Raw genomic sequence first — 12913 nt, forward strand, 5'->3', positions numbered from 1 at the left:
AGAATTTTTGTGACATTGTTGCGCGCGGTTCAACGGGAAGAGACTCCCTGCGATGATCATCATCATCGCTCTTCCTGTCTGTGGAGGTAGAGTAGTGACAAGCGTGGTGTGGCCTCCGTAGAAGTTCTGTTTGATGACATCTATTTAAAAAACTTTTGACCAGAATTGAGCATCGATGCCATACAGACAAAATATTCTAAAATACTCACTGAAGCTATGCGAGTATGATTCGGTTTCAAAATTCGACGACCTTCTGCAAGTTACGACGGTAGACGTACAGATCTCAACTCCAGGAAGTCATATGATGACCCAGGACATTCAAACAAACTAACAAAGTAGTCTACAACACTCACTGCAGCAATGTGAGTATGATCTGGGGTCAAAATCCGACTACCTCTTCCTTGTTACGACAGTAGACGTACAGGTCTTAACTCCAGGGTCATTGGATGACCCACAACATTTCAAAATACTAAAAAAAGTATTCCACCATATTCACTGAAGCAATATGAGTATGATATGGGGTCATAATTCGACGACCTCTTGCTTGTTACGACGGTAGACGTACAGTCGTTAGCTCCAGACAGTCCTCGGATGACTCAGGGCATCCCATTTAAGTGTGAGTATGATCCGGGATCAAAGTTCGTCACCAACCGATCCACCAGATAATCAACAATCAAATTAAGGCTCATTACATGCTCCAAATTCCTCCACGAAACCGTTACTCGGGGCACATCGCATAAATTGTCCAAATTATAAATTGCTCAAAATTCCTGACCACGCTCGACAACCGCCGCGCCGTGACTACATGCATCGCCTAGCTCCTAAACGGAATACTAATTCTCCACGAGACCCGGACTGAACAAGATACCGGAGTTAGCCGCCCTACCTGTTCATCGAGATCTTCTTCACGTAACTCTACACCGTGGAATGTTGTTTTGACTTGCTGCCGCTGCAGGTCATCAGCGATAAGGGGTGAGATGTGACACACTTCCCTCTGCTTGCTGGATTAATTGTTCAATTCAGCGCTACACGGCTGAATCTTGGCGGCGGACTTTGGTCCTCTGCACGCCAATTCGGCGCGCGCTCTGCGCGTCGCACGAATTTCGTGAAGGTATTTTTAGAAAAAAGTCACATCCCAAGACGACGACGTCTACGCCGCTCTACTTTGATGGGTTCACAGCAGACAGAACTGCCGCGGCCGCCACCGCGCAGCCCTCCGACGGACCCCCGGATGGACCTGTCTGGCCGTTGACCGACGCCACTCCGACACACACACACACACACCCCAGCCCAGAGACTGTAGAGAGATGTGTCATTCACTGCAAAGTGCTACCTGAACGTCGGCGCGACGTCGCGGTCAGGATGAAACGATCTGGATGAACTTTTGGTCGGGGGAAAAGTTTGGTTCGAGGTCGACGCCTGTCTAGAACCTGGGGCGATTCGCGCTTTGATGGGGACAAGTCGTCGCGTAATCCACTCCGAGAGCGTCGTATACGGCCGTAACGGTTTTTACCGCCTCGCGGAAGTAATCGCAAAGTTTGGTTCTTTAATTTCCGCTAGTTCTTCGGGACACTTCCGCTTTAGAAGAGCGCCGCTGTTCACCGAACATCCACAGCTAGTAAGGGCATCGGAAACGACAACAAAGGCGACGAAGACGGGCGACGTCGTCGTCTTTGGGCCCCTCGCGCGTTGAGTGACATGTGACATATTGCCTTCATTAGAATCCGTCCGGCCACCGGAATTGCGTAACAAGTCGCGATTAAAACACAAAACTTGCCGGGTCCCGGAAGTACGTTCTGGGGGGCACAGACAAGTGCACGATTTCTTCTGATTTTTTGGGGGAAATTGTGACATCGTGAATTTTTATTCATGGTGCTTTCATCTGTTTGTCGTACTAGCAGTCGAGAGGAAAAGGCTCTTGATGTTGTAGAAAACCAATACAGTGTACAGACGAAGCGTACAAGGCATGAAACGGTCGAGAGTTTTTTTTTTAATTCTCAGATTAAATGATTGTACAGCAATATAAGAGTTGAAAGTAGCCTTCTGTAACCTAAGAGTAAAATGGCCTCAAATTTATTTGAGCGGAAGCTGCACTCAGCAGACGGCCGAGAGTAAAATGGTCTCAAATTTAATTGAGAGAAAGCTGCTCTCAGCAAACGGTCCAGAGTCAAATGGCATCAAATTTATTTGAGAGGAAAATGCACTCAGCATACGGTCGAGAGTCAAAAGGCCTCAAACGCATTTGAGAGGAAAATGCACTCAAATTATTAACCCTAACATTTTTTTGACAACCGATTCATCAGAGAGTAAAATACTCTCGACCGCTTCGTGCTTTGATACTAAAATTATTATTTTTTCAATTTTTTTTAAAACCTCAAAAACTTCCAATTGTCTGTGGTCCAACTACCGCCCTTTTTCCAGCAGGTATCCACACTAGTGCAATTCATGAATTGTGCGGAACTTCCATATGTGTGTGTGTGCGTGTGTGGTTTGCTGCTAGTTTCCTCCCCCTCGTCGTCGTCCGCAAATAGTAAATTTTGCGGTAGTGGAGGAGGGGGAGACGCAGGAGGTACATTCATTCATAAAATCTGTCCGTTCTAGCGCGGCGCTTTGCGGTCGAACGTTGCGTTCGTTGGCTAGACCACGACATCCGGTCGTCGCGCGCGCGCGACTTCACGGTGCACAAATCGTTTCTGATGCCACGGGGCTAATGACGGGCTACGCCCCCACACACACAGAGACCGCGGATACTTGTGAGTTGCGATTCTGGTTCGAAAGTATTTTTGAGACAAGTATCTTCTTTAAAATAGAAATCACAATTTTTATTTAGCCAACCAAGAGGGAAGTGCTCTCAAATTGATGCTAAAAAAATCATTTGAGAGCATTTTACTCTCAGGATATCCACTCAAAAACAAAAAAAAAAAGAAATAACCGAGCAAAAAAAAAATCAGATTGTAGGAATCGATCCTTCAACCTCTGACCTGACAAGTCCGTGCCTTTACAGTATCGGCTAACTTGACCGGATGAAAACTGATCGCCGATACACGCTATTGAGCGGGGATTAAATGACTGATGAGTTGAAATGAAATAAACCAAATGTATTTTGTTGGTAGATGTAGATCGGTTATTTAAGAGCATTTTCCTCTCGAAGCCACCAGTCTCTCAAACGAAATTGAGAACAGTTTACTCTTGATCGTTTGCTAAAGGAGCAGTTCTCTAGGATTTCGGTCATTCGATTTTTTTTGTATTTTTTTAATCCGACTGAAACTTTTTTGGTGCGTTCGGTATGCCCAAAGAAGCCATTTTGCATCATTAGTTTGCCCATATAATTTTCCATACAAATTTGGGAGCTGTCCATACAAAAATGATGGATGAAAATTCAAAAATCTGTATCTTTTGAAGGAATTTTTTGATCAATTTGGTGTCTTCGGAAAGTTGTAGGTATGGATATGGACTACACTGGAAAAAAATAATACGATAAAAATTTGGTGATTTTTATTTAACTTTTATCACTAAAACTTGATATACAAAAAACACTATTTTTATTTTTTTATTTTGATATGTTTGAGAGGACATAAAATGCCAACTTATCAGAAATTTCAGGTTGTGCAAAATCATTGACCGAATTATGAATTTTTATCAGTACTGATTTTCAAAAATCGAAATTTTGGTCGTAAAATGCCAACTTCATTTTCGATGTAAAATCAAATTTGCAATCAAAAAGTTCTTTAGTGAAATTTGATAAAATGCACCGTTTTCAAGTTATAGCCATATTTAGTGTGACTTTTTGAAAATAGTCGCAGTTTTTCATTTTTAAATTAGTGCACATGTTTGCCCAGTTTTGAAAAAATATTTTGAAAAGCTGAGAAAATTCTCTATATTTTGCTTTATCGGACTTTGTTGATACGACCTTTAGTTGCTGAGATATTGCAATGCAAGGTCTAAAAACAGGAAAATTGATGTTTTCTAAGTTCACCCAAACAACCCACAATTTTTATCGTCAATATCTCAGTATGGTCCGATTTTCAATGTTAAAATATGAAACATTTGTGAAATTTTCCGATCTTTTCGAAAAAAATATTTTCAAAATTTTCAAATCAAGACTAACATTTCAAAAAGGCAAAACATTCAATATGACGCCCTTTTAAAATGCCCTTTTTGATTTAAAAATTTTGAAAATATATTTTTCGAAAAGATCGGAAAATTTCACAAATGTTTCATATTTTAACATTGAAAATCGGACCACTAGTTGCTGAGATATTGACGATAGAAAATGGTGGGTTGTTTGGGTGAGACTTAGAAAACATCAATTTTCCTGTTTTTAGACCTTTGCATTGCAATATCTCAGCAACTAAAGGTCGTATCAACAAAGTCCGAAGAAGCAACATATAGAGAATTTTCTCAGCTTTTCAAAAATATTTTTTTCAAAACTGGGCAAACATGTGCACTAATTTAAAAAAAAAATGAAAAACTGCGATTTTTTGCAAAAAAGTCACTTAATAATGGCTATAACTTGAAAACGGTGCGCTTTATCAAAATTTGACTAAAGTACTTTTTGATTGCAAATTTGATTTTACATTGAAAAATGAAGTTGAAACATTTTTACGACCAAAATTTCGTTTTTTTGAAAAAATCAGTATTGATTAAAAATTCATAACTCGGTCAATGATTTTTGCACAACCTGAAATTTCTGAAAAGTTGGCATTTTATGTCCTCTAAACAAAAAATAAAAAAATTAAAATAGTGTTTTTTTGTAAATCAAGTTTTAGTGATAAAGTTAAATAAAATCACCAAATTTTTTACCGTGTATTATTTTTTCCAGTGTAGTCCATACCCATACCTACAACTTTGCCGAAGACACCAAATCGATCAAAAATTCCTTCAAAGATACAGATTTTTGAATTTTCATACATCATTTTTGTATGGACAGCTGCCAAATTTGTATGGAAAATTATATGGACAAACTAATGATGCAAAATGGCTTCTTTGGGCATACCGAAGGCACCAAAAAAGTTTCAGTCGGATTAAAAAATACAAAAATTAAAATTGAAGAAAAAAGACCGATTTCGTAGAGAATTGCTCAAAGGTGGAAAACATTTTTTTAACGATTCGGCCAATCTTTTATTTGAAAAGTGAATCACAGATTCAAAATGAAAATTTCAAGACTCTCCAAAGTCCCTCTTCAAAAATGACCTTGTTACCGAGTTATTTGATCAGACATCTGTGATTACCGTAATTCAGTTGTACAAACAGAGGTCAAAAAACCGCACTTTCGGCTGTAAATCGCGCAGACCATTTACCACTGCCAGCCATGTGTGTCCGAACAAGAAGTGCGAAAAGCAATTGCCGCGCCAAGTCCAGATTAGAAAATGAGCTCCCGCTAATCTGGTACTAAATCTTCACGTCGTGCGGCCCCAAAAAAAACTTCCGAAAACTCTAATTGCATTGCCGTGCTATAAAAGCGGGAAGAGAGAATCGTTGAGGGGGTGGGGGGTCGTTCCAGAAATAGTTGATAATTGCCACCCCCTCCTCCCCTCTCCCGCGAACGCCACTAGACGATGACGGCGACCGGTAACTTCTTTTCCGGTGGTCCCCCGATTTCACGGTCGTCCGCGGCTAATGAAGAGCTGATGTGTGTGGGCGCCCATTGAATGCAATTTTCGGGCTGTCATTTTTTGGCAAGACGCAAGTCGCACAGCAAGCAGAGCACGATACGTGGGATTAACTGGCGGACGGTGTAATTAGCCACTAATAGCGCGCGTATTAGTTCTAGGCCATTGATGTTTATGGCTTAATCTTTTTTCGCGCGCGAGTCGCGATATTACTAAAGGAACTCTTCTTTGTGATTGCAGTCGAAGACTTGTGGGGTCTAAATGAGTTTCACGCCACTGCCGAAATGTGCAATGAGCGCAAAACCGTTTGTAATGGTAACTTAAGTGGCGAATTTCTCAAAAATCTGGTAAAAAATTGCAGTTCAACCAAGCGTGAAATGCGCCAACTGCAGGGAAACTAAACCGCCAATTTTCGCACATGTAAAATGCTGAATTGATTAGATCTTAAGAATTTTGACTGAAACGTCGTTAGTTGATGTTGTGGTCTGGTGATAAATTCAAAAGGGTCAAATAAAGCAGCTCAATCCTAGCGTGAAATGCGCTAATTGCAGAGGAAATCAAATCGCTAACTTTTGTGGGTGTAAATCGTAACGGTTTGTTGTAGATTGATTCTGCAGACCAAGGACTGAACCAAAAAAACTCAATATTCCTACAAGAATCCACAATCGAGAATTGAGACAAATCAACATATCGACTTCGTTAGCTACACAACGCAATCCGACAAGATCAAAAAGATCGCGTCGACACGATAACAAATTGCCGCCAGAAAACATCGAACGAAACAACAACTAAACTGCATCTCACCCAAAACCCGTGAAAACTTGATATCGACAATTCCCAGAAAACGGGACGACCGCCGGTCGGGGCCGGACTCGAGGGACTTAATTGCCCGCAGCCCCAGAACACACCGAACTCGACAGAGTTCGGGTTCGGATTTCACAAAAGAAGTTGCGCCGCACCGCGCACTCGGCCTCGGCATCGATAACGACTTTACCGGAAATCGCCCCATAGCCGAAATATAAACTGCCCCATAAATCACAGCGCCACCGCCGCCGTCCGCCGGCCAACGAGCAAAACCAGCAGTATGACGTCAACCTTATGGCGGTGTGCGTGTGTGTGTGTCTGTTTGTTTGTGCGTACCGTACGAATTATTGACCAAATCTTCGTGTGTACACACTCCTCAGCGCTGCGCGCTGCAGTAAACATGGCCAAATTATAAAAGAAACGGAACCGGCATTGGCCGGCACCGCGACAAGACACGAAGACGGTAGGGTGGTTCCGCGAACTTGATTGTGATGTAATTTTACGTGCAAGTCGATGTAAAGTTACATGCGAAAAACTTACATGCTGCATCAATACACGTTCAAAAGTTGTTACTTTGACAATTCTGATGGGGGTCACCGAGAACCGAGGCCAATCCGAAACCGACCAGCAAAAAAAAAACCGAAAAAAAATGTAAACAAAAATTTCGAATCGCACACACATTCTCCACCACGAAGAAGAGCATGAAGAAACCTCGCGCGCGCCAGTCGAGTCGAAGAAGCGCTGCCGATGAACGCGCAAAACGAAAAGCCAGAAGTCGTCGTTCTCGGCCAACGAAGCCGGGGTTCAACGACCGCGCACCGTCGTCGGCGGCGATTTGCGAATTTGGCCACACCGCGATGTCGACCGCTACTTGCTGTGTGTGTGTCCGTGCTTTTGTTATTCTTTTCTTTTGCGTGTTACAATGTAGACGCAGCAGAGTGCCACCAGCAAATTGACGGGGAGAGTTCACGCAGCGGAACCTCTTCCCAAGTTGTCGAGTTGTCATCGCGATGGCTACACGAAAATAACCAGCAAACCCCCACGTTGATGATCGATACTGCGAAAAGTTTAACGCGCGCTGATCTAAACAACCAGCCCGCCCTAGCTGGGTCAGGTCGACCAGACGGGGTTAGGCCTAAATGTCAACCGATCGGCGGCGGTGCAGTGTACTGACCTGTATCGCTCGAGACGATGTCTAGCGTGTTGAGGATCTCCTTGTAGTCCCGGCTTAGCACGTACGGCTGCGTGTGGATGATGTGCTCCAGAACGCGGGGGTAGTTTTCTCTGTGGAAGGGGAAAAGATGAAGAAAAATTTAAGTAAGTCGAAGTTTTGAAAAAAAAAAAATTAAGAAAACGGAACGAAAAATCCCCAAAAAAATATAATTTTCTGTAAAATCAAGTGAATGAGTCGTATTTCGTCGTAAAGAACCTAACATAAATTCATAAATATGTCAAACAAAATGAAGTATCTGGAGTAAACTTAACTTAACTTAACTCATATTGATCTTTTCAAGAAACTAAAAAGACAAAATTTCAGTAATCGATGACACCATCAAAGATATTAGCATTGAAATATTTTGTTTAAAAATGTGGAATAAATACATAAAAAAAACTTAGAATTTAATGATTTAATACCTTGTTTAAGTGGATAGACTTTTCAAATTATAAGCCTGATTTATATTTTTGCCGAAAAGTATCACAAAATGCTGTAGTGCAATTCTCTACCAAAACCGGAAATAGATTTTATTTGTATTTTTTTATTTGGCTCAAACATTGTAGGGGCCTTCCCTATGACCAAAGAAGCTATTTTGTGTCATTGCTTCACCCGTACAAGTCTCAAAACAATTTTGCCTGCTGTCCATACAAAAATGGTACGTAAATATTCAAACAGCTGTAACTTTTGAGTGAATTTTCTGATCATATTGGTGTCCTCAGCAAAGTTGTAGGTATTGTTAAGGACTATTGAGAAAAAATAGACACACGAAAAAAAATTGCAGATTTTTAAATCAACAGTTTTTATTTCACAAAAACTCAATTTCCCAAAATATTTTTTTATTTTCGAGATTTTTTTATATGTTTTAAGGGAGAAACACCCGCAACTTTTGAGCTATAGAGAAACATGGCAAAAAATCTACCGCCGAGTTATGATTTTTTGAAAAATAGTTATTTTTGGAAAAAATCAAAATTTTATGCAAACAAAAAATTTACGAAATTTTTTAATTTAAAATTGAATTTCCAATCGAAAAGTACTTCACAGATTTTTTTGATAAAAGGCTCTGTTTTCAAGATATAGCCATCGAAAATTTGATTTCAGCGAAATATTTGCATTTTTTTTTAATAGTGACCATGAGTGACAATTTCCAAAAAATTTTTTTTTGAAAAGTTCAAAAAATTTACTACAAAATTGTCTAAGAGATATTGAAGATTGGACGTCTGGTTGCTGAAATACAGCGGCTTAAAGAAATAGAAACTGGAAAATTGAAGTTTTCGAAGTCTCACCCAAACAGCCCACCATTATCTAATGTTGATATCTTAGCAACTAATGGTCCGATTTTCAATGTTAAAACATGAAACATTCGTGAAATTTGCCGATCATTTTGAAAAAAAAAATATTTTGAATAATTTTAAATCAAGACTAACATTTTAAAAGGGCCTAACATGGAATATTACGCCCATTTAAAATGCTAGTCTTGATTTAAAACTAACATTTAGCACACATTTTTTTTCATTAGATTTTTTGATGTATTTTAATGTTTCTAATTTTATTTTATTTTACAAAAAATACTTCCGTATCAATCATTGCTTAAACATTTAATTCTAATAACATTTCTTGTGCAAAAAAAAATCATTCAATTCAAAACTTTTGTTCTTTTAAGTTTAAGTTAAATTAAGTTTCATCAAAATGAAGAGTTTTGGAAAGTAGTTTCACAAACATGTTTGGACTGAAAACTCTTTTTGGCTTGAAATAATTTGCTGAATTAAATCAGTTTGAAGCACTTTAATTTAATTAAAAAATACAGCAAAGGGACCATCCATAAACCCCGTGGACAATTTGGGGGGGGGGGATCTGGCGATTGTCCACGATCCATACAAAAAAGATTTGTTTTGTAAGGACAATTGTCTACGAGGGGGTGGGGGGGGGGGGGGTTCGAGATTACCAAAAAAGTGTCCTCGTGGTTTATGGATGGTCCCAAAGAAATATATTTTTTGCTAAATAATGGATGAATTTTGAAAAACAAAAAAATAGATTCAAATATTTTGTTCTGAATCTTAAAGACCTGACTGAAAGAAAACAAATGCTTAAATAAATATTCTAGCATAATCTTCACTAAGCAATAGTGAGAAAAAAAAACGCTCATAAAAACGCCTTCGGACACTTAGTTTCGAGTAGGAATCTCGCAATCCAGAGACAATTTCATTGAATATTTCAACATAAAAAAAAATAATTAAAATTGAACATACATACTACCTAAAAATGTGTTTACAGTGGACTCTTTGGCTGTTGATATTCCCCATATCGATATTGCTTCAGTTGTCAATAATTTTTTCAGTCCCTTCAAATAGATTGCTTTGATTTTGCGTTCCATAATTTGATATCTCCCGCTCTCGACAGTCCCTTCAATATCGACGTTTCAAAATTCAAAGTAATTGTAGATTCCATTTTATTGAAATACTTTTTTTTAATGGAACCAGATTTTGGTGCTTTTTTACAAAAGCAAACTTATTCGTCATTTTCTTAAATAAGTTGATACGAGGAATCCTACATGGACCGGAATCCATAATAATTGGTGACCACTGCTTTAGAGCATTTTCATTCATATGAACTCAGCTACCCAAAATAATTCTGAGGATTTCGGATAATCGAGTCTTGAAAGTACTAAGTGTTTTAACTTTTAAAACTTAAAACTTTTATAGAAGTCAGTATTTTATTTGTTTAGTATTTTTCATTTTTAAATATTAAAGTATTTTTTTCTAAATCCATGCATTTAATTTGACTATGTTGTAGTTGAAGTATTTGAAAGAATATATTTTTAGTATTTCTAGTATTTTTTCAAGATTGTAAAGTTGAAGGATGTTATTTGAAGCAATTCAAGTATTTGAATAATGTTATTGCAAGCATTTCAAGTAGATTAAAATTTTATGTGTTTGAGTTTTTTTAGTAAGTAAAACATAAAGATTTATTTATTTATTTTTTAAAGGTCCAAATAACCAGTTTTTCCATTTTGTGTGTTTATGATTAATAGCGCGGGTGACTTTGATAATATTTTCGAAACTGGCCAAATTCACAACTCAGCATTTTTGGGTATTTTAAGTATGTAAAAAAAACTATCTTACAACATAATCGAAGCAAAAAAGTGATCTTTATATTTGATGATGCAAAAACAGTGGCTTATTGAGATGTCTATCAAAGTCCCCCCGGGCTATCAATATCATCCCAGTTTATAGTATTCAAAAAACCCAAAAAAGCAAATAAATAAAAATTAGGTTCGCAGGATAATGAAAAAAAATCTCCGGATATGGCGATAAAACATGTAAAGCCATATTTACCTACAATTATGAAAAGCAATTATAGTGAAATAAAAAAAAACTGCTAAAGCAGCCGAAAAATTAGCTGGACTAACCAAAAATTCTAGCGAGACAGCGAAAACACAAGCTGAAAATTAGAAAAATTAACTAAAACCGTTGCAGAAAGTGTTTTAATGCAGTAGTCTACTTGTTTTGCAATTGTGATATAAACTTTCAGAAAAAATTGAACGGCTTAACTGTTTAGCCATTTTTCAAGCTATTTTTTCAAGTTTTAGAAACATTTTTTTTTTGCGTTCACAGAAAACATTTTAGGTTGAAAAAATTATTCAATTGTGAAAAAACTGCTGACATTCTTTGAAAAGAAAGCCTCCGCAGTACAGCCCACCGCAACTCGAAATTCCGCACAGCGGCCAGCCCCGCCAGCATCCGCACAAACAAAACTCCAAGATAACGGAAATGTGCGTACAACACATTTGTGGCGGACGCCGTAGAGACAAAACGGTCAAACGCGCGGCGGGGCTGCTGCTGACCGTGTTGTTTTGTGTACTGCATTCAACCTATTTGTTGCCACTACCAATACACACGTCCCCAGAAGCACAACAACTCTACTGACACACATTGACAGCGGCGGGCAGACACGGAGTGCGTTTTTCTACGCAAGTATTTTCATGTTGTATTTTTTATGGCCGCGTGCACGCACAATTCTCCCCTCTCTCTCTCTCTCTCATGCAAGCGAAAGTTAAAGCACCGGAGAGCGAGCGAGAGAGGGAGAGAGAGACGGAGAGCAGGGCATTTAAACCTTCCGGTGCGTAGAGATGCGAAGAAAACGCATTCTCCGGAAGAAACGGCGAAGGGGTTGTTGTTTTGGTTGTAGACCGAACCGAAACGCACAACTCCACACCGAACCGAAGCCAATGTTGTAGTTGTTATGGTTCGAGCACACGCACACACACTATAGCTGTGCGGAGCAGCGTGGAATGCAGGTCATCGCTCAGGACAACGGAAGGTCACAAGCTGCTCGAAGCGAAGAAGTGAATGTCTCCAGCAGGTTTGGTCTCCGACGATCTCCGGGAGATTCTTCCCGCGGAGGTAGCGGGCAGCAGCTCTTCGACAACCCGTCGTTCAACGAACACCCGGTTCTTCGACATCGCTGCGAGTTGTGTGTGTATATGGTTAAATATGCATAAAAGCTAACTGTAAAAGTTAAGCTGTGGAATGTAACAAGTGTTTATCGCGCGGCGCGGGCTATTCGTTTGAAGATGGCCGTCGAACGCGGACGGGTCGACGGACAAGTGGTCGTCGAAGACGACGACGACGACGAATGCAAGTAACAGTAGGAGGTCCCGGAATCTTGTTCCTTACATCTTCTTCGAGTCGCTGTCGTCTTCGTTGGTCAGTCGCCCAAGATGAAGAGAGCGGGACACAACAACAACAGCAACAAGGAATGCCGTGCTGGAACCGCGCCGTTGACCGTTGATGGCCAAGCCGCGATGACGCGGTGTGGTGTCTTGGGTAATTGATGGCTTATTACCGCGGCGTGCTGGGAAGAGCCGTTTTTGCATAAGACGCGCGCGATCCCTTTCGAATATCTTGCGCGCGGTGTTTGAATGAATGGAGACTTTGGTGGGAAACGAAACCCGTTTCGATTTCGGGGTCGGATGAATGGAACTTGAGTGGTGCTGGTACCTGTGTAGTGTTAGACACTAGGAACTGCTGTGCTGACGGATGTCCGGGTAGCACTAATGCTTCTCTAACGCTACTAACGCTAACCTTGCTTTCTTATAGAACTTAAAAGCTGTGAATCTACCTTGAATTACCGACAGCCGAGTTGCACTATTGATCTTCAAATGCCGCTAACGCTATCCTTTATTTGTTATAAAACTTGGATGAAATTCTGGGGATTGCACGGTCTTCAGCAGTGGTGGGTGACCAGCACTCTACCGAGCAGGTACCTGAGCAGTGTTAAACAT

At 40.0% G+C, this 12913-nt stretch overlaps 1 protein-coding gene across 1 annotated transcript in view; it reads right to left on the bottom strand.

Annotated features, from left to right (window-relative positions):
* The window catches only part of LOC6044828 (serine/threonine-protein phosphatase 4 regulatory subunit 1), a 127881-nt gene that overhangs the window by 61224 nt on the left and 53744 nt on the right, over nucleotides 1-12913 (bottom strand). Inside the window, 1 exon segment of the mRNA XM_038261280.1 lies at nucleotides 7591-7700. Within this exon segment, the coding sequence (XP_038117208.1) occupies nucleotides 7591-7700 (110 nt within the window).

Source organism: Culex quinquefasciatus, chromosome 3 (genome assembly GCF_015732765.1).
Source record: "Culex quinquefasciatus strain JHB chromosome 3, VPISU_Cqui_1.0_pri_paternal, whole genome shotgun sequence".
In the NCBI taxonomy this organism is placed as follows: domain Eukaryota; kingdom Metazoa; phylum Arthropoda; class Insecta; order Diptera; family Culicidae; genus Culex; species Culex quinquefasciatus.